Below are 27,533 nucleotides of genomic sequence, written 5' to 3'. Positions count from 1 at the left end.
TTACAGATTGTGGAATACTGTTTTTACAGAATACTGAGCTTAGGCAAACATGCCGAGTTTTTAGTACTCTTTTCACTTTATCCCAAGGTTGTATTATCTTGGGATAGTTGTGTGACCTTCCTGTACCTCAGTGTTTTCATCTGTAAAAGTCAGCATAATTGGGCCTGACAGCCTCAGAGTAGGTGGGAAGTGAACTGAGACCACTTTAAAAACACAGAAATCAGTGTGTTATGACCCCTAGAAGGTGGTATGCTGGAACTTGCATGGCTTTGGAGTCAGATAGGGTTTTTGTGAGGATTTGATGAGGTTCAGAATTTTCTGTTTTTTTAATTTTGTTGTTCAGAATATACATGGCAAAACATACACCAAGTCAACAGTTTCTGCGTGTACAACTTAGTGACATTGATTACATTGTTTGAGTTGTGCAACCATTCTCACCCTCCTTTTCTGAGTTGTTCCTCCTTCATTGACATAAACTCACTGCCCCCTACAGTTCCTATCTAATGTTTGGAGTTGCTGTTAGTTTGATCCCGTATAGATAGTTCTTAAAAGAGCATAATGCTCAAGGCAGACCTTTTTTACTAGTTAAGCTAAACTTGTTCGGTTTTAAGATTACTTCAGGGGATATTTTTGGTTTAAGGTTTAAAGATTATCTCAGGGCAATAGTTTTAGGGGCTCATCCACCCTCTGTGGCTCCAAAAGTCTGGAGTCCATGAGAATTTGAAATTCTGTTCTGTGATTTCTTCTTTTTGATCAGGATTCTTTTTTCCATGGAATCTTTGATCAAAATATTCAGTAATGGTAGTGCGGTACCATCCAGTTCTTCTGGTCTCATGGCAAAGGAGGCAGTTGTTCTTGGAGGCAGTTAGCCACACATTCCATATCCTCCTCCTAATCCTGATTCTCCTTCTTCCTCTGTTGCTCCCGGTGAGTAGAGACTAGTTGTTATGCCTTGGATGGCTGCTTGCAAGCTTTTAAGAAAACCCAGACACTGTGCAACATACTAGGAGGTAGAGCAGAAGTGCTAAGCATTAAACATTCTTTGGAATATCACATGAAACCATGACCCTAAACTTCCAAATCAAGAAACCAAATTTCAAGAACTGTTTGGTTGTACATGAGCAGCCTCAGTAGCTACTCTTTTTCTTTTTTTTTGGTCATTGTTGTAATTATACCTATCACACAACTTTTGTCAGTTCAACTTTTTACAGGTGTACAGTTTATTGACAACAATTACAATAATGGACTGTGCAACCCTACCCTTAAACAATGTCCGTTAGCCCCCCTTCTTCCCCTCCCTCCCACCTCTGGTAACCACTAATAAACTTTGTTCTCTATACATTTACCTTTTCTTGTCTTTTTATATAAATTTGTCCTTTTGTGATGGACTTTTGTTTGTTTTTTCTGTTTTTTAACTTTACCTTAACCTTAAGTTTAGAGAACTCCATAGTTTAAGCTTTTAAAAAGCTTTCCCTCATAGTGACCACATAACACTCTAGTTAGGAACTGTAACAGCCATTAATAAATTTGGAGCTCTTCCTTTGATTTTTAAATGAGATCATACTTCTACTGGTCTCACAGTCTCATACTCAGAACACAAGTGAGATCCGTGGAAATACCGTATTCTATAGAAATGAACATTTAGATACAGTAAGACGTTCTCACTCAGTTGTAAGTAAGTGTTCACAGTGGAAAAGGGCTGAGAGCAGGAGAGATGCAAGTCAGTGATAAATACAAGTTCAGGTGAGCAGAAACTGAATATTGAGATTATCCTAGTATTGTCTTTCTTAGATTGTTTAGAGATTTGCACTTATGTCTAATAGATTGCTATAATTACATTTTCATATGATTTTTTATTTGGTGTATTTTTTCCTCCTAATTTTTTTCTTCCACTAACCTGGTCTAAATACGGTGTCTTGAAACCATCGATAATGGAATGTTCTGGATAGGTTCAATGCCCTTACTGTATTTTTAAGTGTCTAAATGCCATGTCTGTGGTTGTTGAATGCCTTTTGGTAAGAAAAGGGTAATCTTTACCCTTGACCACCCACTGTGCAGTTGTTTGATTTAAAAGAGAGGATGATTGTTTAACGTAGTGATTTCGTAGGGTTCTGTCTGCCTTTGTTGTTTTCTGTTGTTACAAAGTTTGTGACTTTTCCACAGTCTGTCATCTTGATAAATACTCTGATATATCCTGAACTCTGTGGTAGAATACTGTTTAATAATTCATTAACTACAGTAAGTAGAGTACTTATCTAGATGCTCAGAGTTAATACATCTCTTAATCCATTTATACCTTCCACTTAATGTTAGGCCATTATTTGCATGCAATTTTTGGCTTTTTTGCGGTGCTTATACTAAGGACCTTAAGTTTTAAGTCTCTTAATCCTTAATCTACATTAGAAAGAAATGATGAGAATTGACAGTAATCAAAACAAACGTTGAGCTTTCGGAAATCTTTGAGCTCAAACAAGATTCTCTGTAACTTTTTGAAAGTTTCTTGACCTGTTGAAATAACCAAGAGAATGATTCTTCTGTTTACTGTTAGGAGTCATGTAACAAGTACTTTCTTAAAATTAAAATTCTAATAATACTTACAGTATATTTTGTTTAGATGAATTTATTGAACTGAAAGAAATTGTAGGTATTTGTCTACTTTCTTTGTTTTTATTTTAAAAATGGGGGGCTACCCTATTATCATATTCTTAATATTCAATCAGCAAATCATGTAATCTGACAGACTTATCTGCTACTCTTGCCTCTGCCATGTGCTGTCTTTGCATATGAGCTGAATTACTTCAGGTTGTTACCAAGATAGCGTGGAAGAGGTGATACTAATCAACCAGAGTAATAGTTCTTTGAAATTCTTCTTCTTATTTGTTCATTGAACAAATAATTCATTATTCTTTGCCACGCATTGTTCTAGGCACTGAGGATACAGCAGAGAATGGAACAGACAAAAATCCCTGCCTTCAAGAGCTTGCATTCTAATCAGGGAGAGAGGTGGTAAACAAGTAAATACGTAACACCTTAGGTAGTGATACAAGCTGTAGAGGAAGTCTAGCAGGGAAGTCCTCATTTACAAAGTTACATTTTGAGGAAAGACTTAAAGGAGCTGAGGGAACACGCTGTATGGCTATATGGGAGAAGAGATTAAAGACTTCATTGTCTTCATCTTTGAAACCATGGGTAGATCTCATGCATATTGATGAAGAGTTGGGTGTATTGAACTAAATTATGACACATACCCCCGCTTGCAAGTGTATGAACAGTTCTTCACCGTGTATCATCCAAGAGTGTCTGCTGTGATCATCTTTTCTGTGCATCATTTAAGATTTCTAGTTTCAGTTTCCTTAAAGTGGAATAATAATATAGTAGATACTTATAAAGAAATCTGAGTTTGGAATGCTTCTTGATATTTATAAACTCACTCTTCCCCCCTTTAAAAGTCTGTATCACTAATTCACTCAGGTTAGATAAAAATGGACCAAAGGTTTAGAACAAGCTGTGAATGTCAATAGTAGAGTTAATATTTCACCCTTAAGAGTTTCTGTTGATGTGCTTTATTATTGTTTTCTTAAGAACGTAATTTTTTTAAAAAAGAGAAAATCTCTCATTGTAACAGTGGTAGTAGCATATATTTTGAAGAGACAGTCATCCGTTTTACAGATATTTATAGAGCACATGCTGTGTGGCACTGGGTCTGTGGTGTCCTATGCAAAGGCTGTTAGAATGTGAACTACACGTGAAACATGTACATTTTGATCAACGTACTTGGAATGTGAGTGGGACATTAGAAATATGTTGTGTATGTGTTAAGATAACAAGAGTATTTAAAGGTGAGGTGAGAAATATGATCCTAGAATTATCTCTAAAATGATACTGGTATGGCCCCTTGACATTTAATCTACAAGTGCTTTAAGGCCAAAACTTTGCAGTGGCACCAGTCAGACTTTGTGTACATGCTAAGAACTGTGCTTTCCTTTTTAAAAGATTACAAGTTTATAAAGGGTGACTTTCAAGAATCTTTCTGGATGGTCAGTATTTTTAAGTCAACATCTTAAAAAATAATTATAAGTATTTGCCAGAATAGTTAAAATTTGGAAAACACTGGATGGGTCTAACCTTTAAGAAGACTTTGTTTACTAGCTAAGACTGACCTTTTCATCATGATACAACTACTTTGATAAGTCTGACAGTGTCTGAATGGAATGAATAAAAAACTGTAGTTAATTTTGAGGGGAATATTTCTTTCTACCTTAGGTATCTTTAGGTGGTGTTGATCTCACAGTTCGGGTGCTCACGACAGGATATTGGCCCACTCAGTCAGCCACACCAAAGTGCAACATCCCACCAGCACCAAGACATGCTTTTGAGATATTCAGAAGGTAAACCTAAATCAGGCTTTGTATTTCTTAGTACAGATAATTGTCCCAAACTGAAATAACTTCAAGTGTTAGTAAAGTGCCGTCAAGGAGGATAAATATACTCCATTTTTTATCACATGTTCAAATGGAAAATGTATACTTTATACTTTCAGTATATAAGAATGAGTTGCCTAAAATTCTCTTCAGGGGAATATTTTGTAAACATCCTTGATCAGTATAAATGCTTTGTTAGGAGCATATTTTATACTGTTGATGTCTGCCACTGACTTAGGACAAATCATTTTTTTTGGGTTACTTTGCAGAAAGGTGGTCGTATGAACAGTAGTGGCTGAGCAGCAGGCCAGGACCAAGTGTACCAATAGAAATTATTCTGTATGCTACCTAAAGTCTTTCTTACGTACATGTTTCTTAAGTGTTGTTATCCTGTAGTATGTAATTTCAAAGATTTTTATGAAAATTGTATGAATCTCTGAAATCTGGTTTGATTTGCTAAAGGTTTTACTTAGCCAAACACAGTGGTCGACAGCTCACACTCCAGCATCATATGGGTTCTGCAGATCTCAATGCCACCTTTTATGGGCCAGTTAAAAAGGTAAATACTGAGAGTTTGAACTTACTTACATTAAGTAACTTAAAATTAGTCTACAGTACTGATTATTTATTTATGTTGACCTGGGTAACCTAGCTAACAAATTCTGTGTATATATACATTATTTATTTATCTTATTTTCCTACCTATTTCAGATATTAAAAGGGGGAAAACCTTGACTTTGATTTATTGTTAGGTTCCATCGAGTCAGTTCCAACTCATAGCAACCTTGTATACCACAGAATAAAACACTGTCTGGTCCTGCACCATCCTCACAGTTGTTGTTATGCTTGAGCCCGTTTTTGCAGCCACTGTGTCAGTGTACCTCATTGAAGGCTTCCTCTTTTTCGCTGACCCTCTACCAAGCAGGATGTCCTTCTCCAGGGACTGGTCCTTGATAACGTGTTGAAAGTGTGTGAGATGTAGTCTCGCCATCCTTGCTTCTGAGAAGCATTCTGGCTGTTTTTCTTTTAAGACAGATTTGTTTGTTCTTTGATTTATTTACTTCCATTTCCTTGGTTGCTAAGTTAATTTCATTTGAAAATATGAAAACTATACCAGTAATCCTTATTAAGGAATAAATATTAGGATAAGTAAACTATTTATAAGATTAGACTTGAGACACTATTGCATAAACTAGTAAAATGTAAAGTGAACACATCTGTTAATTCTCCACGGCATTCAAAGCCCTGAGCCCTTTTTCAACATTCTCAGTCTCCTGTAATCCCTATTTCCAATAAACAATACCATCAAAGTTAACACTTGAGATTTGTGAGATGTATAAAATGTTACTAAAGTCCTTATTTAAAAATTGGCTATCCACCAGTGAATTACCTTCATCTAAAAAAAAACAAAAAAAAGATAATTCCTTTTTTATGTCTAAGATTTAGGTCTATGGTCAATTTCAGGTTGATATCCTATATGCTATAGTTACTTTCATAACGTTGTTTTTTGAAGATTTATTAAACGAACCAGTAGATTTTTAAACATATGTCAATTATTGAAAGCTTAAGAAGTGTTTACTTTGTCCCTCTTAAACCATAGAGCAGGAGCAGGCTTTGAGAATGGCAGGTGATTTTTTTCCCCCTCTTCTATGCTATTTTCTGATCTCTTACTGTGATCAGAACTTACAAAAAGAAACTTAACCCTACTACTTTTGGTAGTGGTATGTGTCAACAGTGTCTCATAAGTCCCTTGTTGTTATCCCATGTGTACTATTAAAATACTTACCTTTAAATATAGGGAAATTTTGATCAATTACTTGATTAGATACATTAAAATGTTCTCAGTGGAGATTAAAAAAAAAAAAAGACAGTCCTAAATAGAGAAACAATAAGCAACATCATGATAAATGGAGAAGGTATTGAAGTTGTCAAGGATTTCATTTTACTTGGATCCACAATCAAAGCCCACGGAAGCAGCAGTCAAGAAATCAATCAGTGTATTACATTGGGCAAATTTGCTGCAAAAGACCTCTTTAAAGTGTTAAAAAAAAAAAAAACAAAGATGTCAGTTTGAGGACTAAGGTGTGCCTGACCCAAGCCATGGTATTTTCAGTCGCTTCCTATGCATGTAGAAACTGGACAGTGAGTAAGGAAGACTGAAGAAGAATTGCTGCACTTGAATTAGGGTGTTGACAAAGAATATTGAATATACCATGGACTCCAGAAGAACAAATAAATCTATCTTAGAAGAAATACAGCCAGAATGCTCCTTAGAAAGCGAGGATGGCGAGACTTCATCTCACATACTTTGGACAGGTTATTAGAAAGGACCAGACCCTGGAGAATGACATCATGCTTGGTAAAGTAGAGGGTCAGTGAAAAAGAGGAAGACCCTCAATGAGATAGATTGACACAGTGAGTGGCTGCAGCAGTGGGCTCAAACATAGCAATGATTGTGAGGATGGCAGCATTTCATTCTGTTGTACATGGAGACTCGATGGCATCTAACAACAACAACAAATAAAAGAAATAATTTTAAATGCAGCATGTTTAAATATATGAGCACCAGTATTTTAATTTGCAGAATAATTTTTTTAAAGTTTAATTTTACACACTTCAATTTTTAGTTTTGTTACACTTGCTAATAACATTTTCTTTTTATATAGGAATAAGTTGTGTAATTTTGTTAAAGGAGAATGAGGATTACAGGGCTTAACTGAAATACTATCGTTAAAGTTACCAGAAGGTAATTATATCTTGTTTATATCTTTTTAAAAATGAAACAGGAAGATGGATCTGAAGTTGGTGTTGGAGGTGCACAAGTAACTGGCTCTAATACACGGAAGCACATATTGCAAGTCTCCACTTTCCAGATGACCATATTAATGCTCTTTAATAATAGAGAAAAATACACGTTTGAGGTATGGGTTGTGGTCTTATTTAAGTAACCTTTAGAATGTCTCTGAGTACCTTTAGAGAAAGCTTCATCAAATTGGGCCTTAAACATAATACATTTATTGAGTCACGTTTCTTTTTTTTTTTGGTCAACTTTATTGAAGTATGATTTCCATATAATATACCCCATCAGAGTGCACAATTTGATGAGCTTAAATAGATGTATGTACCAATGTAACTACTACTACAATCAAGATATAAAGCATTACTCAAAAAGTTTCTTTGTGCCCCTTTGCTGTCCATTCCTCCCACACTTCCAATCCCAGGCAATCCCTTATTTGCTTTATGTTGCTATAATTGTTCTGCCTTTTCTAGACTCTAATATAAATGGAATCATACAGTGTGTATCACTAATAATGTCCTGCTTTTTTCACATCACATAATATTTTTGAGATTTAGCCATGTTTTTACGCATATAATATCAGTAGTTCATTCCTTTTTATTGCTGGGTGATAGTCATATAGATGTACTATGTTTTCTTTATCCATTCACTTGTTGCTAGGTATCTGGGTTATTTCTAGATTTTGGAATAGGATGTTATGAATAGAGATGCTGTGAACATTTGTGTATAGGTCTTTTTGTGGACTTATGTTTTCATTTTTCTTGGGTAAATATTTAGGAGAGGAATTGCTAGGTGGTGTGGTAAGTATATGTTTAACTTTTATAAAAAACTACCAAACTTTGTTCCATTTCTACCCAAACTCTGTTTCAAAGCAGTTGTACGATTTTGCATTCCTGCTGGCAATGTATGAGAGTTCTGGTTGTTCCATATCCTCTTCAAACTTTGGTATTTTCAGTCTTTTTATTTTTAGACATTTTAGTTGATGTGTAGTTATTTCTCACTGTGAATTTAATTTGCCTTTCCTTGATGACTAATGATCTTGGGTATCTTACATGTGTTCATATGTCTTGCTTATTGAAGTATCCAAATCTTATTATTGGGTTGTTTGCTTTCTTATTACTCAGTTGTAAGAGTTCTTTATAAATTCTGGATACAGGTTCTTTGTCAGATGATATATGTGCTGTGAATATTGTCTTCTAATCTGTCACTTGACTTTTCATTTTCTTATCTTTTGAAGAATGAACTTTTAAATATTGACAGATTCCAGTTATCCCTGTTTTTCTTTTACGGTTTGTGCTTTTGGTTTCCTGTCTAAGAAATTATTGCCTACCCCAAGATTACAAAGATTTATTTCTATGTTTTCTACTAGGTGGTTTGTGGTTTTAATTTTCTACATATAGGTCTATGGTAAATTTCAGGTTAATTTTTTGTATAGTATGAGGTAAAGGTTAAAATTTTCTCTCCTTCCTGCCCCCACACCTATGTTGTTCCAGCACCATTTGTTGAAAATACTATTTTTTCCACATTGAATTACCTTAACGTCTTTATAAAAAAATCAATTGACCACGTATGTGTGAGACTATTTCTAGGCTCTTTGATCTGTTTCTTTGATTTATATGTGTCTATCCTTATGCCAGTTTTACAATCTTGATTTGCATTGTCTTGGTTTCTTTTTATACCCATCTCTTTTTCTCCCTTAGGACCACTAGTTATAATATGCCTACTTTTTATTTTCTTTCCCTGTTTCCTTTCTCCTCATCAGATCATGATTTGGTTACATTAAATTCAATCAGTCTTCTCCCATACCTATGAAAGATTGGTGGGGATTAAAGTAAAGATCATGTGATTTTTTGCTAAGTTTGAATTTAAAATAATGAGTGAATATATTGGAAAAGTATAAACCAGTTTTATGCTTAATTAAAAGCCAGTTTCCAGTTATTTAGGTGAACACAGGATGAAGAATGTCTTTGTAAGTTTGTAATTAAAAGCAACAAGATTAAATTTTGAGAGTATTTGTGTATTCATCTCCATACTCCTGCTATGTGGTAGCTATAATTAAGAGATGACCATTTTTATGTGATATACTTCGAAGTATTTTGAAATCTAAATGTTTCAGTTCAGTGGCTAAATCAAGAGGAAATATATGAGAAAACTCATACATTTCCAGGTGCGTCTTCCCTAGAGAATAACCTTAATTTTCAAGCACAAATTATATGTGATTGAGTCCCAAGAATATTGATTGAGTAAGCAATTAATTACTCATCCCTTATTCAGACATTGTAAAGCTCTTCAAACAGAGGTAGAATTGATCTCTAGCTAGTTTTGTATAGATAAGTTTTAATCTGCACCTCTCATGGATAATTTATTTTAGGCAAACTAAGCTACTTAATAAGTGCTGGAGTTGGTTTTTAGGGTCCTAGTTTATAAGGAAGTGATAATAGTAATGGGATAAGTAGAAATTTAAATTCATTTTCTATAACCATTATTGGAATTGCTAGTAATTTTAGTGGTTCAGGCTTACTTTTCCCTTTCCCCTCTTACTTGGAATCATCTGATGTTAGGAGCTGTGATTGTATAAAACCAAAAACCCATTGCTGTTGAGTTGATTCTGACTCACAGGGACCCTGTAGGTCAGAGCAGAACTGCCCCATAGTGTTTCCAAGGAGTGGCTGGTGGATTTGAACTGCTGACCTTTTGGTTAGCTGCCAAATGCTTAACCACTCTGCCACTGGGGCTCCTGTGATTTCACAGAAGTTGAAATTAAGTAGAAACATTTCCTCTAATATTTAAAAGTTTAGCTGAATCACAAACCAGATGTCCAAGCATAAATGGCAGATAGATGTAGAATGACATGCTTTTGGCTCCAAAGCCTTCTGGCTACACACACCTCAAAAAGGGGCATTGTGACAAGGCACATGAAGTTTATCTTTACTCACACCATGTGTTTTTCTACAGCCTTCTGGATAAGTTTTATTAGCTAGCTGCTTTACAAAAATTATCTCCACAAATTAGAAGAGAGAGTTAAAAGTATTTAACTTCAGTAATTTTAAAAGAAGCTGATTTTTTGTTTTTGAATGTTCTTTCTTCATGAGTTTTCAGTAACATGGTGTAGTAGTTATTCATCTATGTGGTGAAATCTCATAAAGAGGTAAGAGATTGGGAGACATTAATTTACAATATAGAACAGAATTGAAAACCATGATGTGTAAAGAGCCACGAATAAATATGAAAATAAATAATTAAATAGAAAATCAGGCAAGGAATATGAATAGGCAAAGCACAGAAGAGTTAAGAATGTCTTTTAATAGAAAAAGATGTACATTTCCCCTAGTGGTCATGGAAATACAAATTAAAATAATGAGATGCCATTTTTAGCTCAACAGATGGACAAAAAAGAAAAGGAGATCCAGTGTGGAAGAGGTTGTGAGGTTGTGAGAGTTAAATTGTTGAGCAACTTGAAAGGGAGTTTGTTCATATCTATTAAATGTAAAATGCTTGTAAGTTCTGAGGATACATTGTATTTCTAGAAATCTTATTCAGAATAACTGATTTTTGTACTCAGTGATAGATATGCATGGACCCGTGCACAAAAATTGTGTACAGCAATACTGTGGAATTCCCAGTAGCTTTAATCTTTATGTGCTAACATGGAAAATCTCTAAGAAATCAATAGAATTCATATGGTATGATCCCATTTATGTTTAACATTACTACTGATGTATATGTAAGTGGGTGAGTTCATGTATAAACATGTACTGTCTATTTGTATTCATGAATGTATGTATGTACACATATAAGTAAAGGCATAGAAGGTTACAGATTGAGCTGCAGTGATTACCTTGAGAATGATCTGTAATTTTAAAATATCACCTAAGAAGGTATTTCTGGTTCTGTGACCATGATTGAACTCTCACTAAAATATGTGAATAAGTCACGTTTAGTATGTGCGTACTAATCACAATCTCCATTCTAATAAATAGTACCACCTCTTTAATTGGCTGAGATTGGCATTTATAGTATTTGAAAGATAGATAAACATAGACCGGAGATTATTTGGAGAAGCAAAGGAGTGTGCATCACTGACATTCATATTTCTTTGAATCCTGGCTTATCTGACAATCCTTTAGAAAAACCTAAAGTGTTCCTGTAAGACTCTTGAGTTAGGAAGGATGACTTCCCAGATCAGTTACATAATCTTGAGCATCGCCATGTTCATGGCCACTCTTCCTGAGCTGCTTTTGAGAGAGAAACAACTTTAGACAGTGAATCACAACTGTGTATCCTTGTGTGAAAACTTGTTCATCATACATCCCTAGTCGCTTCGGGACTAATTCATTTCAGTGTACAGTACTCTTGCTGTACCACTGACACAAAGTAAAAAGAATATAGTAAATTAAAAATTATTCAGCATTCTTTCCGCAACTGTTTTTCTCTTTCCTTTTTTTTTCCCCCAGTATTGCGTTTTAATTATACGACAGTAAACCCACTGCCATTGAGTCAGTTTCCAAGGCTGTAATCTTCACGGAAGCAGACTATCACATCTTTCTCCTGTGGAGCCACTGATGGTTTCACACCGCTGACCTTTTAGTTAGCAGTCAAGCGCCTTAACCACTGTGCCACCAGGACTCCTTTATATCATATAGCAAAAATGATCACCTGAACTTCAAAGTAGATTTCTGGTTGAATTTTGTGTCTCGTGTTATTACCAGGTGTTTTAATTTTTTCTTTTCATTTGGTCATTGAGACAGTAAATCTGATCAATTTGGATTGTAAATTTTGATTGTACAATGAAAGGCCTGAGGTTAAGCTTCTATGAAAGAAGTTGCTAAGCCAGTGAGTAGTGTGGATAAACTTGGGAGGACGATTGAAAGGTACTTCTAAAAACAATTACATGTTTGTTAACACTTTATTTTTACCTAAATATTAATGCAAATCACTTATAATATCTGCTGGATGACATTTTTTTTTTCCCATAACGAAAATTTATACATACTTTGTTATGTGACTCTAATTGCTCTCCCCATACTGTGACAGCACACTCCTTTCCACCCTGATTCCCCGTGTCCATTCAACCATGGATGACATTTTTAGACTAGGCATTATGTCTCCTGAAAGTAACCAAAAAAATGCATGTCTTTTAAATATTTTATAATTTGGATCATCCTTTCCTTTAGTTTTTTCAAATATGTAATATTTTAGTGAAGTGTCATAATATTCAGAAAATTCTTTTTGTAAATTGTTTCTTAATGGAATTACCTCTCTCTTACTACTGCTCGGTCAGTTTTACTTGCCAATTTATTTTAATCTTTCATAAAGCCTAATTATGTTAATCTGGTAATTTTCAGGAAATCCAACAAGAGACTGATATTCCTGAAAGAGAGCTTGTTAGAGCCCTACAGTCCCTCGCCTGTGGCAAACCAACACAACGGGTTCTCACAAAAGAACCCAAGTCAAAGGAAATAGAAAACGGGCACATATTTACAGTTAACGATCAGTTTACATCCAAACTACACAGAGTCAAGATTCAAACAGGTATCTGAAATTACATTTTTCCTGCTTGAAAAATTATATATTATTCTCAAAATTCTCACTTGTTGTATTTGTCCTGAAAAATAAGTAATATTGTTGTGATGCTGCATGACACTTAGATTAAGAAGTAAAGTAGCTTTTATTGATTTATGTTCCTGTCAAAATGTAGCTAAATCCAAGCACAGTAAGCATTTTAAAAAGTAATTTGTAGTATCGGGGAGGAGGGGAAGAATTCGTAGTGTGGACAAGGTACTTATTTCCATATGTGTTTTCAACAAATGAAGTACAATTATATGAACATATGTTAGTACTTATAAAATAATTGTTTTTGGTTGTTAGCTAAATAGTGGAAGTATATTTTTAAAACTGATTTATAAGGTTTTTTTTAATTGAGAAATACTAGTGTAAGTTCGTTCTTTAGAGGAAGCTACTTCTATCTTGATAAATATTTTGTTTCTTTCCTAATCTTAAAACCTCTCTCTCTAATTTAAAAACAGAAATGATACTCTGTTTTTAACAGTTTTTAGTACAGCCCTACTTTTAAGTTGATAGTGAAAATTTTGTTATTGTATATTTAACATAAGATGTGTATTTAAGGGAGAAAAATGCACTCCACCCATCCTGATGCTTAAAATTCTAACACAGTTTGCTAATCTGGTTTCAAAACTAGCTTCACATAAGCTTCCCTGTAGTAATTCATACATTACAGCAAATATGTAATAAAACTATACCTTAAATAAGATTATTTTTAAATGTAATTTTTCGATTAAAAAAATTATATTTATACTGTATATAATGAAATATAATGTCTTTTCAAAATTAATGTTAAATATCCAGTTGGTTACCAGAATACATTGATTGAAGAACTTTATATACACACTTTTAACTTTTCTTTTTTATATTGAATTTATACTTACACATTGTGAAGCAAGGTGGTATGTCTTTTAACACCTTTACTACTACTACTTATAGTTGCAAACTATATCATTGTAATCTTTGACAGCAAAGATTGGCCCCATATCTTAGTGACATAGATGTATATCAAAAATAAAACAGACTTGTCCTCATGAGAGTCATGTAGTAAATATCTTTTCCCCCAGTGCAAGAGTTATATAACTTCATAGTTTTTTGGCAGATACATGTTTTGGAAATTAGGGTTTATTTGTATCATAGATTTAGAGGAAAACGGATAGTCATATGTATCCGAAAACCCTATGGCAGTTCTGCTCTGTCCTGTGCGGGGGCTATGAGTCGGAATCAACTTGATAGTAACGGGCTTTTTATACTACTTTACCCTAAATAAGTAACTGTATTTGTAGTTCAAGATTACATCATGCTTAACAATGTTACTATCATATTATTACCCACCCCCCAAAAAAATAGTCTTCTTTTCATGGATTTGTGTTTGTGTGTGTGATATTTTAGACCTGATTAAAATAGGAATATAGTTATATATGATGAAAGATTTGACTAGGTGATCTCTTAAAAGTTCTTTTCAGCTATAAAATTCTGTAAAGAAATACTGTTTTTCATTTAGGGATGTCCTTAGATTATGTTGGCTCTTACATTTTGTGTAAGTCAGATTTTTCTCTCTGGTGTTGAACATATAACTGCATAGGTTTTCTTAAATTGTCAAAGTATATGTTAACCTTTTAGAAAAGGTGCTTAGGTTCAGCATCACAATCAAGTACTCAAAGACTCTGACCTTACATATTTATACTACTTTTTAGGTAACCAGTAGTGAAAGTTCAAACAAAGAAGGTAAAAGTATTTCTCAAATGACACAAACATTGAAAAGAATTAGGTTCATTGTCATTTATAACTTTTTCCATAGTTGATTGTCTCTTCCCCCCACTTGCCTTCTCTCTCCCTCCTCCCCAGCATATACATAGATAGATAACATGTTATGAATTGAATTGCGTCCCCCAAAAATATGTGTTGTAGATCCTAACCTCCTTGCCAATGGTGATAATCCTATTTGGGAATCAGTTGTCTTTGTTATGTTAATGAGACAGGATTAGTGTAGGATGTCTCTTAAGTTAATCTCTTTTGAGATATAAAAGAGATTAAACAAGCAAGCGAGGACAGAGATGGGATAAGATAGATGCTATATTAGTTATCTAGTGCTACTTTAACAGAAATACTGCAAGTGGATGACTTTAACAAATAGAAATTTATTCTCTCACAATCTAGAAGGCTACAAGTCTGAATTCAGGGTGCCAGCTGCTGGGGAAGGGCTTCTCTTTCTCTGTCAGCTATGGAGGAAGGTCCTTGTCATCAATCTTCCCCTGGTCAAGTAGCTTCCCAGCACAGGGACCCTGGGTCCAAAGGACACGCTGTTCTCTTGACTCTTGTGTCTTGGTTGTATGAGGTCCCCATGTCTCTCTGCTCACTTCTCTCTTTTATATCTCAGAAGAGATTGATTTAAGACACAACTGCCTGTGTCTGCCCTGCTGCAGCAAGTATTCCAAACCTCTGTTGCTCCACCAATAAGTGCCTGGAGGCGCCCCACTCTGCCAGGAAGCCTCTTGTGCAAAGGCATTCAGCTCTCTCCCTCCATGGGTTGGCTCCAGTGCTGTCTCGCACTGGGCTCTTGGTTCTCCTGCTGCCATTTCTCTGCTGCTGCTGTTTCTGTGCTCCTGCTTCTCACAGTCTGTGCCATCTGCAGTGTTAACAGCTTTCTCTACTTCCTTCTGAGTCCTTACCAGAATTATCTTTGACATCCGTAATTCCACCAGTAGTCTCTTTACGGCAATCTAGGCTTTTACTATTAGGCACTTTAAAACTCTTCCAGCCTGTACCCATTCACAGTTTCAAAACTGCTTCCACATTGTAGGTATCTGTCAGAGCAGCACCCCACTCTCAATACCAAATTCTGCCTTAATTATTTAGTGCTGCTCTAACAGAAATATGGTAAGTGGATGGCTTTAACAAAGAGAAATCTATTCTCTCACAATCTAGGAGTCTAGAAATCTGAAGTAGGGCACTAGCTCCAGGGGAGGGCTTTCTCTCTCTGTGGGCTTTGGAAGAAGATCCTTGTCATTAATCTTCCTCTGGTCGAGGAGCTTCTCAGCTTAGGGACCCTTGGTCCAAAGGATGCGCTATTCTCCTGGCTCTTGTTTCTTGGTGGTATGAGGTCCTCTTGTCTCTGTGCTTGCTTCTCTCATATCTCAAAAGAGATTGACTTAAGACACAACCTAATCTTGTAGATCAAGTCTTGCCTCATTAACATCACAGAGGTAGAGTTTACAATACATAGGAAAATCACATCAGATGACAAAATGGTGGACAATCACACTATACTGGTAGTCATGGTCTAGCTGAGTTGGTACACATTTCTGGGGGACACAATTCAGTCCATAACAGATGCCAAGACACATGGAGTATTCCCAGGAAGCAGAAACTGAAGAGACAAGGACCTTCCTCTACAGCCAACAGAGAAAGCCTTCCTCTAGAGCCAGCGCTCTGTATTCGGACTTCTGTCTTCCTAAACTGAGAAAATAAATTCCTGTTTGTTAAAGCCATCCATTTGTGGTATTTCTATTACAGCAGCACTAGATAACTAAGACAGAATTTGGTACCATAAGAGTGGGGTGCTGCTGTAACAGATATCTAAAATGTGGAAGGCTTTTGAAATTGGGTAACAGAGACTGGAAGAGTTTTAAAGTACCTAACAGCAAAAGCCTAGATTGCCTTGAAAAGAATGTGTGTAGAATTATGGACGTCAAAGGCAATTCTGGTGAGGGCCCAGAAGGAAGTGAGGAGAGCTATAGAAAAGGTCTCTGTCGTCTTAGAGAATACATACGGCATCAGCAGCAGAGTGTTGCTAGAAATGTAGACGTTAAGTGTGCTTCTGGTGAGCCTCTAAATAAAATGATAAACGTGATTGGACAATGGAGGAAGGACTGTGCTTTTTATACAGTAGCGAAGAACTTGTCTGAATTATGTTCAGATGTTTGATGGAAGGTAGAACTTGTAAGTGATGAACTTGGATATCTGGATGTTGAGATTTCTAAACAAGATCTTAAAGGAGCCACATGGATTCTCCTTGACACTTACAATAAAATGCAAGAGGGAAGAGATGGACTTAAAAATGAACTATGCAAAAATGAAAGCAGAATTTAAAGATTTGGAAAATTCTGTTGTACAAATTAAGGACACTTATCCTAGAATGTTCACCAAGGACATGGCTACACAGTCTTTCTTTAAAGAGATGGATCTAACCAACTACCACAGCAGAAAACTCATTAGCTTAGACTGAAGGGGACAGAGAAAGAACGAAAGGAGAGAATGCTGTCTGCCTCTTGGAATTCTACAAGCAGGAAACCGACCAAAGGAGCTAATTTATTGTCCTCTAAGAAAAGAAAACCATCCTTGGAGCGGCTCAGAGATCAGCAGAACTGTTGGAAGAAGCACAGGAAGCAGGGCATTCTCGGTTTTAAAGGATGGGGCCACAACCTCATAGGTTTCAAAGAGTTGAATCTTTGCCAACTTGGTTCAGGGATGTGGGACTGTGGTTAAGATGAGCCAAGAATATGGGGCCGCTGACCAAAGCTGAGACAGTGGGGCTGCTATGCCCCAGGGGCAGAAGAATGGGGCCTGCAGGGATTGAGGGGGGTGGGGTCTCCACTCAGATGGACTAGGAGAATGGGGCCACCCAAAACCAAGGGAGCAGAGTTGTCCCAGTAGGTCTGGAAGGCAGAGCTGAAGCCCAAGGCCTAGGACCCTCTACCCAGAACCAGAGACTGTGGCCAATACCCAGAGTCTGGAAGGCAGGGACCATTGCCCAGATAGTCTCAGAGGATTATTTTCAAGCCTTGAGAGCTATTATAAATTGTTTTGCTGGGTTTTGGACCTGTTTGGTGCCCATTACCCCTTCTTTCCCTCTCAGTTTCTCCCATTTGTAATGGAAATGTTTACCTTGTGCCTGCTCCACCTTGTACTTTAGAAACAGGTAACTTGTAGTCTAGATTTCACAGGTTCACAGATGAAGAGGAATTTTGCCCCAGGATGGAATATGTGTAAAGTCTCACCCACATTTGATTTAGATCATTCAGAAGATGAGATTTTGGGCTTGGAGTTGATTAAGACTTTTGGGATGATGTGACGGGGTGAATGTGTTTTGCATGTGGGAAGGACATGAATTTTGGGGGACCAAAGGGTAGAATGTTACAGATTGAATTATGTCCCCCCAAAATATGTGTTATAAATCCTAATCTCTATGCCTGTGGTTATAATCTTCATTTGGGAATGGGTTGTCTTGGTTATGTTAATGAGACAGGATTAGTGTAAGGTATGTCTTAAGTCATTTTCCTTGAGATATAAAAGAGATTAAACAAGCCAGCTAGGAAGTAGAAATGGGGTAAGATAGATGCCCAGACACATGGAAATCTCCATGGAACCAGGAAGCAGAAGCTGAAAAGGACCTTCTTCAAGAGCCAACAGAGAGAGAAAGCCTTACCCTAGAGCCGGTGCTCTCAATTCAGACTTCTGGCCTCCTAAACTGTGAGGAAATAAATTTCCGTTTATTAAAGCCATCCACTTGTGGTATTTCTGTTATATCAGCACTAGATAATTAGGACACATGTGCTTACATGCTTATACGTATACTTATATACACAAGCATACACCAGCTATTAGGTTCTTCTTGGTGCAGAGGAATGCGCTATAGGCTCTGGCAATGAGCTCCTGCTGGCAGTTTTTTAAAAGCATCATTATTCACTGTGGATCACCACAATCTTTCCATTTATTTTTTTCTGTGAATATTAAAGGAGTCCATTACAAAACTTTTTTCCCCTAAACTTTTTATTTTAAAAATTTTATCACATTTGCTTTTTTTTTCACTCTGTGAACGTATTTGAGTTTGCTAGAATTTGAAATTAATTTTCAAGCATTATAGTACTTCCCCCTAAATACGTCAGCACACTTCTCAGAATAAGACATTTTCCCGCATAAGTATAATATTGTGTCACACCCAAGAAAATGAAGAATTCCATATCATCTGTAAACCATATCTGTTGCCATCGAGTCAGTTCAGACTCATAGCAACCCTATGGGACAGAGTAGAACTGCCCCATAGGGTTTCTAAGGAGCCGCTGATGGATTCAAACTGCTGGCCTTTTGGTTAGCAGCCTGAGCTCCATTATCATCTATACACTACTCATACTAGATGTCCTCAGTTGTCTCAAAAATTCCTTCCATGCTATACTCTTTTGATCCAGGATTCAATCAGTTTCCACATTACATTTGATTTTTATGTCTCATTAGTTCCCTTTAATCTAAACCAGTACCCCTATCTTTTTTTTCTTTAATTTTTCATAATATTGACTTTCCTATTTCAAAGCATTATGCTTTGTGTAGTCTGTTTTAATCTAATTTTATTCTTTTTCTGGTAAGATATTGATTCTCTTTTACTTGGGAAACAAAGCTGAAAGCAGTATTCTTTTAATCTTTTTTTTTTTTTAATATTTTATTGTATTTCAGGTGAAGGCTTACAGAACAGATAGTTTCTCATGTAACAGTAGCACACATGCTGTTTTATGACATTGGTTAACAACCCCACAACATTTTAACCCTCTAAATTCTCAACTTTTTTTTTTTTTGGTGAAAATACACATAGCCAAAGATACACCATTTCAAAAATTTTTTTACATACATATTTTAAGGACATTGACTACGCTCTTCTAATTGTGAAAGCAGTATTCTTAACTAAAGAATTCTAATTAGAAATAACATAGCTGAATGGAGATGCACATGGGAATGATCTTCCAAATTCTAGTCTTCTCTCTCATGCCTATGGCCATGCCTAAGTCAGTGGTGTGTCCCAAGTACTTTGTAGCTGTGCAATTTCTCCCTCCAGAAATTTCGCATCTATCTGTATTGATGATCAAATAACATATAGTAGCTACCAGTTTTCTTTCTCTGCTACTTCAGTTAGAACAAAGTTGTAGGAGAAAGGAACTTCTATATTTAATCCCTTAGCTGTTATCTTGAAAACCATAGGGAAGAACAAGGTGAAACTTCTCTTGAAGACTGGATTGTAGTATGAATTAGAGATAATGACTTTGTAACATGAAAAATATTAATAAAATAGATGACAAGAAACTATTAGATACTAGAATCCAAGGAGATTTCGGTTAGCAATACAGATGAATTACTTAACTATTCTTTGATCTGATGTTTCAGTGGTAGTTTTTAATTATTTAGTTAGCTGACAGAATCTTGAAAATTTGTACTCTTTCCTCCCTTTTTAAAGCCTTGGAGATTTGAGTTAGTAAGACAGATATTCACCTATCTGGAATACTTTTGGTGAGTTTTAACTTGGAACCACAGTGATAATACTAATGTTGACCTCTGGAATTAGCAAGCTGTGAAAATTGCTATACTGATAATTTTGCTACTGAACATTTCTGGCTATCATTCTGCTTCCTGGAAAGGACTCATTGTACTCTATAAAAATGGTTTTATTGTCTTGGTAAAATAGAATTTCTAATTTTTAAAAAGGATAATTTAGAATTGCAGGCTTTTTATATCACTGATCGTCAGTTCTTTAAACATTTATTAAAATAACCATTGAATTAAGAACTTCTTGAATATTTATTTTAACTAGTAGGTATGTGTGTCTCCTCAGAGGTTGCAGTAGTTGTTTTTCTGTAATGCTAAGTTATATTAAATGTGCTTATAAACCAATTTATTTCATTACATTTGTGGTAAAATGTCTATTTCTATTTTAGTTGCTGCCAAACAAGGTGAATCTGACCCAGAAAGAAAAGAAACAAGGCAGAAAGTAGACGACGATAGAAAACATGAGATAGAAGCTGCTATAGTGCGGATAATGAAATCTAGAAAGAAGATGCAGCACAATGTGTTAGTAGCAGAGGTGAGAACACATCGAGACTGAATTAATGTAGAAAAAGCAAAATCATGTTACTTACTAACAATTTGAATTTAGGAAACTACTGTATTCCACTAATTCAAAAAATTATTTTAAAATTAGGAATAGTAGAACACTTCTCATTAAAATTATAGCACTCGATAATTAACAGTGATTCATTGAAATGTTTATTTTTTAAGAACTAACCTGTTTGTAATGAAAATGATAATAGAATATTGTCACAAGTAGAATAAAGAAAAATATTTTCACTATTATTTGATACTTTTGTGTAAAACTGAACTATTAACTGTTACCATTTATTTGAGTGCCTCCATTTTACAAATTAGGAAATTAAGGAGTGGGAGACCTATTCAGAGGCTGCCCATTATGGTAGTCAGGTTAAGAGATTAGTTTAGAGGGTAGAGAGCTGGATGGAGACAGTGGGAAGTAGAGTTGAGATAATTTATTGACTGGTAGTCGGTAATGTTAGGAGCCCTGGTGGTACAGTGTTAAAGTGCCCAGCTTCTAACCACAAGGTTGGTGGTTCACATCCACCCAGCAGCTCCGTGGGAGAAAGAAAGATACGGCAATCTATTCCTCTAAAGATTACAGGCTAGGAAGTCATATGGAGTAGTTCTGCTCCGTCCTATAGGGTCCTTATAAGTCAGAATCAACTTGAAGGCACACAACAATAATGGGTGAGCAGAGGGAGGAGTTGACAATGACTCTTAGGTTTCTTGTTTGAGTGACTGGATAGAGGTCCATCCCATTTACCAGAAAAGGGAATACAGGAAGAAGGGCAATTGCTGTGGTTCACATGCTAGTTAATATCATTTTGTACAAGTTCATGTCATTGTATTTTGGTATATCCAGAGGCAGGTATCCAGTAGTTAGCTGGAAGTCAGGAGGAAAATAAGGGCTGGAAATTCAGTTGGGAATCCACGGTATAGTAACGTAGTTAAAACTAGAGGTGTGGGTTAAAAATTGCCCAAGGATACCATGGAAAAAAGAAAAAACTAGAGGATAGACCCCCTCCCGCTATTTAAAGGGCAAAAAAGGTAGCAAAGGACATGGATAGGGAAACCTTTTAGATCATTGGGTCTCAAAATGTGGTCCCTGGACCAGCTGCTGCATCAGCATCACCTGGGAACTTGTTACAAATGCAAATTATCAGGCCCCACTCAGACCTATGGAATCAGAAACTTTGTGCTTAAGGGGCCCAGAAATCTTGTTTTAACAAGCCCTCTGGGTGATTCTCATGCATGCTAAAGTTTGCAAACTGCAGCTACGTAGGAAAAGGAAAGAGAATAACAACAAAAAAGATAATAACATATGGTCAGGGAAAATAATTATAAGGAGTGTTAAAAATCATGAAAAGATCAAGGCAAACACTTAAGACATGTTGACAGTTAGGTGACTGATTAGCTTTTCCAGCACAGTTTCATTGGACTGGTAAGAGTGGACCTCCAATGGTAGGTAGTGCCTTGAGAGTGAATGAAGGTGGAAACCACTAAGACAGTGGCTTGCGCTTGACAGGAAAGGGCAGAGAGAGCAGTACTGGAGGACTAAGTATTGAATTGAGAGGCTCTGGGTTTTTTCTTTTACGAGGTGGGAAAATCTTGAGCATGTTTATATCCTAAGGATACAGAAGGGATGCTTTTAAAAAATAAATAAATAAAAGGTTAGAAACTAACTGGAAGAGGGAGTAATCGATGAACTGAAGTCCAGAAAAGGAAAGGTGAGTATATATATAGAATATGGGTGGTACTTGTATTAACATGGATGTTACTGAATACGCCTCTTCTTGAGAACCAAGGATGGAGTGCAGGGGTGTTGTAATCAAGGATAGATACAAATGTGGAAGCAGGGTGAGAAATTGGAGTTTCAAAGTGAGCTGACCTCTTTTCCTTATGTAAAACAGGATGTGAAGTTATAATGTAAGACTTAGGTTGCACAGCTTAAGGAAATTGTCAGAAGTGTGAAGTAATATCTGTTGAAGAATGGTGCTCAGGAGTGTCCTGAACTTGAGAACTATGAATTTATGTTAGCAGACTATACCAGAGGTTGGCTAACTTTTTGTGTAAATGGCTAGTTTTAGCTCAAAAGCAGTCATAGACAATATGTAAACAAATGAATGTGTCTGTGTTCCAATAAAAAATTAACAAAAGCAGGCCAGCAGGCTAGATTTGGCCTGTGGACTGCAGTTTGCCACCCTCACTGGTCTACACAAATGGTGTAAGAACTACAGCTTTACTCATCACGGAACTGCAGTAGATTTGGAATGATGTAGGAGATGTAGAATGGTGGATTTGATCAAAGGGAGTTTGCTGAGTAGGACCAAAGGAATCAAGGAGTTGAAGGTGCTGTTGAGAGTAAAGTTAATCTTGTATGCAGTCTTGACCCAGTAAGGAGGAGGTAAGATCAGCAAAGCTGTTAGTAGCCTAGAAGAAAGAAGGGTCAAAGGACCAAAGATCTCAGGTAGGTTGAGGTCAAGTTTGTTGATAGTGGAGTGACAATACTGGAAGAGTGATAGATTTTAGTCAGACAATGAAGTGCTGGAGTTTCAGATTCCCAAGAATTATCAATCCGTATGGCCATGGGAAATGAACTGATCAACACAGGTAAAGGAAAAACTGGCTTATGGATGGAAGAATTATCTGCAAGAGAAGCAGGATGAATGAGTGGAAAGAGCGTGAACGTTGAGAAAGTGAGATTCTCATCTCTAGCCATTGGCTCTCTTATTTACTACCTGTTCACCTGAGTTTTCCTCTGTAGCTCATTTTCCTCGTTTGTAAAATAACCTACTTTGCAGGATTAAGAATATTAAATAAATTAATGTATACAGTAGTGAGTGATGTATAATGCATAGTCAGCCTGTGGTTGCTACCGTAGTTACTGTTTTCTTATTATTATTGATGACACAGTACCCTGGCACCGTGACAGAAGTTGATCTCTTGAGTCTTAAAATTGATGACACATTACTTCTGTTCAAAGAAAGGAACCTTTTTGTGTTTATTTGGAACTTACATTTTTTAAAGGCTTTTTTTTTCCTGGTAGGAATTAGTCTTTTTACCTTCTCTTTTAGGTAACTCAGCAGTTGAAGGCTCGATTCTTACCAAGTCCAGTTGTTATTAAGAAACGTATTGAAGGACTTATTGAGAGAGAATATTTGGCACGAACACCTGAGGATCGCAAAGTATACACATATGTAGCATAAAATGCGTTCAGAAATTTGATTTTTTCTTGGACTGTACTCTTCGCATGGACTGGGAAGTTCTTTTAAATCACTAAATATTAAGACAACCATCTCTTCTATTAAATTACAGTACATGTTCTAAACCATTCAGATCAAGCCTTTACTCCCTTTGAGAGTTCTCAACATCCATTGATTGAGCTTCAGGCTTTCAACGTTTATCCCTGTAGAGATCATCTTTACAGTTCCTCGGGAAAATGTGAATGTGCCGCGTTTTGTTTTCAATACTGTATGAAAACAGGAAAAAATAAAACAAAAATTTAGAAAATACAGCTCATTAAAATAAAATTGTTGGATTTCATTTCCCCAGGTCTTCAGTGTTGATATAAATGTGTTTCTGTAGTTCTTAGCACTTTGCGCATTGTATAAGTTGGGTAACAAAAGTGGTAAAAGAAATGACAGAATTCCCAATTCTCTTGCTCTGCTTTAAGACATTTCTTTAAGCTAGTCTTGTTTAATTTAAAGGTTTGATAAGTATACAAAGACCCAAGCATACATTTTGAGCATGCTTTATTCTGTCACTCGCACTTACTAATCTTACAGCCTTATGACCAGGAATCTTTGTTTTGGGCCCAATACACACTGATTTGGTTTCCCTATTGTAATTTGAGATTTCCCCAGTTAAGTCCTATAATGATTAGGTTTTGTTCCGAGTTATTTCTAGAGAAAGAAAATATTTTAGTATGTATAAAGTGTACAATAATTTTTTTGCTGTTGTACTCACTGCTAATGGTGGATTGTATAGGGCGGTGTTTTTAATTTCATTTATTGTAGACAGAAATAAATGAACTTAGTATATACATACTCATTAATTCAAGTACGTAAGAGCACAAAGTTGGCAGCTGGCTATATTTAATTCAGCCCTTTGAAAAGCACAGTCTACAGTTTGTTTATAAATATGTTAGGGCCCATTCCCCCAACTTAAATATATATTTTGGTGAAGCTGTGGTGCACTATTAATTTTCTGTTTTAAAATGCAATCTAAAGATGCAATAAATATGATTACCTGGATATTTTTAATGAAATCTTCAGTTCTTGCAGCTGTGTTTTGGAGAGTGATTAAGCAATATTTTTCAAACCTGATGATTCTTGGGTATGTAGCTTTTGACCTCCAAAGAGTCATCATTTCACATTTTCAGAGATGTGCTTTGTGCTGAAGATTCATATCAGTTATCCTGTGCTTCCAACTTTCACCAATGTTTTTTACTTGATTCGTCTGCCAAGGACTAGTTTGCTTTATTTTAACTTCAGAGTATTTTTATCTTCAATTTTATTTAATTTTGTTTTCATAAGACAATGTTTCCAATATGTAATTGGGGCAAACCACTATAGGTTTCTGTTGGGTTAGAAAAGTGAAATGTTACTAATAAGTTCAAATAACTGACGCCACCACCCCCATCTACTATAAGTACTGTTGATATACTTACTAGAATGTATGTCTCAGAAGATGGTTTCTGTTTAAGTTTATGGTCAAGTTACAACAACTGAACTCTAATCTGGATTAAAAACGCCACATAAATATTTTTCCCCTTGCGTCTTGGGTTATAATTTTCCTTCTTAGATTTGCAGCTGTTCTCTTAATTGCATTTAATTTTGTCTCCATTGGTACTATGTTCTTAATCTCTACATTTTCTACTTTTACATGATGTAATTAAAATGCAGATGAAGAACATCACAAACATTATTCTCAGGACACTTTTACCTTGAGAGGTGGTAGGTCAGGTATAACATGGGAAGCTAAAGGGTTTTTGATATATTTCCATAATTATAATTTCTATAATGGTAAGGGTTTATCTAAAGGAAGGTACTGTACTTAAGGTTTGAGAATTTCTTTTATTGCTCTCAATTCCCAGTTAAATGGTATGTAACACATTGGAAAATGGAATAGCTCAGATTGTCAAGTTAATAAATATTTGAAAGATGTAAAAATTTCAAGTTTTTGAAATCTAAATGAAACATTAAAACAATTTTAAGTGCTAGTTAAAACTACTAAAAATCAGTAAAGTTAAATTATGTCACTCTAGTGTGGATGTACAAATCTAGAGTTTAGAGATGTACTTGTTAGTTTTAGAACACAGATTTGGTATTTATGCCTTTTACATGCTTATAAACATATTACAATTCTGAACTACAGTTGAATGGTTGGGGAATACTGATGAGTCTGCCTTGAAAAAAAAAAAAGAAAAGAAAAAATGCTTTTTAATCATAGGACTGATTTTATGAGCTAAAATATATTAACGTTTTAGGTGACAAAACGCAGAGCAAGGTACATTTTAATACTACTTTTCAGCAAGAGATTGATGATTTTTTCTTTTTTTAAATGTTTTTATTTTAAGGAATAATACATCATAACCATTCAGTCCTGTTCATGTGAATAAATTTTGGTGATTTACTTGAATTTTAAGAGGGTGGATGCATAGTTTTCCATCTGGAAAAATGATGTAATCTGTTCAGCAATTGTTAAATTGTAATTCTCTATCATTTTTGAATCCAGGACAGGTTGGTTTTTTTATGTTTGTTTTGTTTTTTTAATTGTTAATATTATTTAAGATGGCAATTAGGGAACACACCGCCTTACGAAATAAAAAGTGGTTGTGGTTGCAAGGATTCTCTATGTCAGTGAATTGAAAGGGGATGGGGAAAGAGATTCATGCTATCCTTGCATGCCCCTCTAAAGTATATATTAGAATCACCTGTGCAACATCGCGAACCTGCACATGTAGCACACGAGACCTCAAAATGTTATACTTCCTCGTAAGAATCCTTGTCATAGGGAAGCACTCTTGATGCTCTGTCAGGCCAGTATGTTGGGGAGCAAGAAAGACTCAGGTAAGAAACATTGATTTTATTTACACCTACATCTCTAGAAGACTAACACCATTGGCATCATCTCTGGCTTCTAAATATAACTTGGTTTGTCAATTTGGAAAATAGTTTTAAAATGTTAAATCCAGACAGTATTGTGTTTGTTTGCAGTTTTTGAATAATTCACTTTGAATAACTGACTGGTATTACATGATTCTATTTTTGCCTGTCTACTACTAAAGACTCAGTTTTTTACAGCCTATTTTTCATAGACTACATGATGTATACTATTAGATTGTCTCAATCTAGGAAGGAAAGCTGTTATATATCAAAATTGTAGATCATGTATTTTACTATATGGTGCATAACATTACGCTATTGATATGAATGGTAAAATATTTTAGGTTAGCAAAATTGATACAAATCGTTTCTATCCCCAAAAGCAGAAATAATTAGAAATACTAAACAATAACATTTAAGTGCTTGCCATGTGCCAGACACTGTTCTGAGCGCTTTGCATATATTAGTTGATTTAGTCCTCACATCAGCTCTATTTGATAACCATTATCACACCAGTGTTGCTCAAGGTTACTGCCCTAAACGACAAAGCCAGAAGTTGGACCTAGGTTTGATCCTAGGTTCTGGGTCCAGAGCTTATATTCCATATTGCAAATTGACAAGATTTTTCATTTTAAAAATTTATCTTCTTTAGTTTTGTACCTGATTCGTATGAGGAAAAGGTAGAGTGGATAATATGGCAGACTAAAAGATAATGAAGCATCTTAATTTGGAACTTAGGATATTTTTATTTGCTAAAGATTAGCTGACAGCTTTTGAAAGGAAGGGAAGCTGGAA

The 27,533-nt window shown here is 35.6% G+C and overlaps 1 protein-coding gene across 2 annotated transcripts in view; it reads left to right on the top strand.

Moving 5' to 3' along the window:
• The window catches only part of CUL3 (cullin 3), a 113,487-nt gene extending 87,421 nt beyond the window's left edge, over positions 1–26,066 (top strand). For both annotated transcript variants that reach the window (XM_004376373.3, XM_023731353.1), the window contains 6 exons: positions 4,264–4,388; positions 4,884–4,980; positions 7,208–7,342; positions 12,564–12,750; positions 20,481–20,626; positions 23,706–26,066. In XM_004376373.3, coding sequence (XP_004376430.1) covers positions 4,264–4,388; positions 4,884–4,980; positions 7,208–7,342; positions 12,564–12,750; positions 20,481–20,626; positions 23,706–23,837 — 822 coding nt within the window. In that variant the 3' untranslated portion in view covers positions 23,838–26,066. The remainder of the gene's footprint in view (positions 1–4,263; positions 4,389–4,883; positions 4,981–7,207; positions 7,343–12,563; positions 12,751–20,480; positions 20,627–23,705) is intronic.
• Positions 26,067–27,533: the final 1,467 nt, after the last annotated feature.

This window comes from Trichechus manatus, unplaced genomic scaffold (genome assembly GCF_000243295.1).
Source record: "Trichechus manatus latirostris isolate Lorelei unplaced genomic scaffold, TriManLat1.0 scaffold00041, whole genome shotgun sequence".
In the NCBI taxonomy this organism is placed as follows: domain Eukaryota; kingdom Metazoa; phylum Chordata; class Mammalia; order Sirenia; family Trichechidae; genus Trichechus; species Trichechus manatus.
This window is presented reverse-complemented; position numbering and strand designations above follow the sequence as displayed.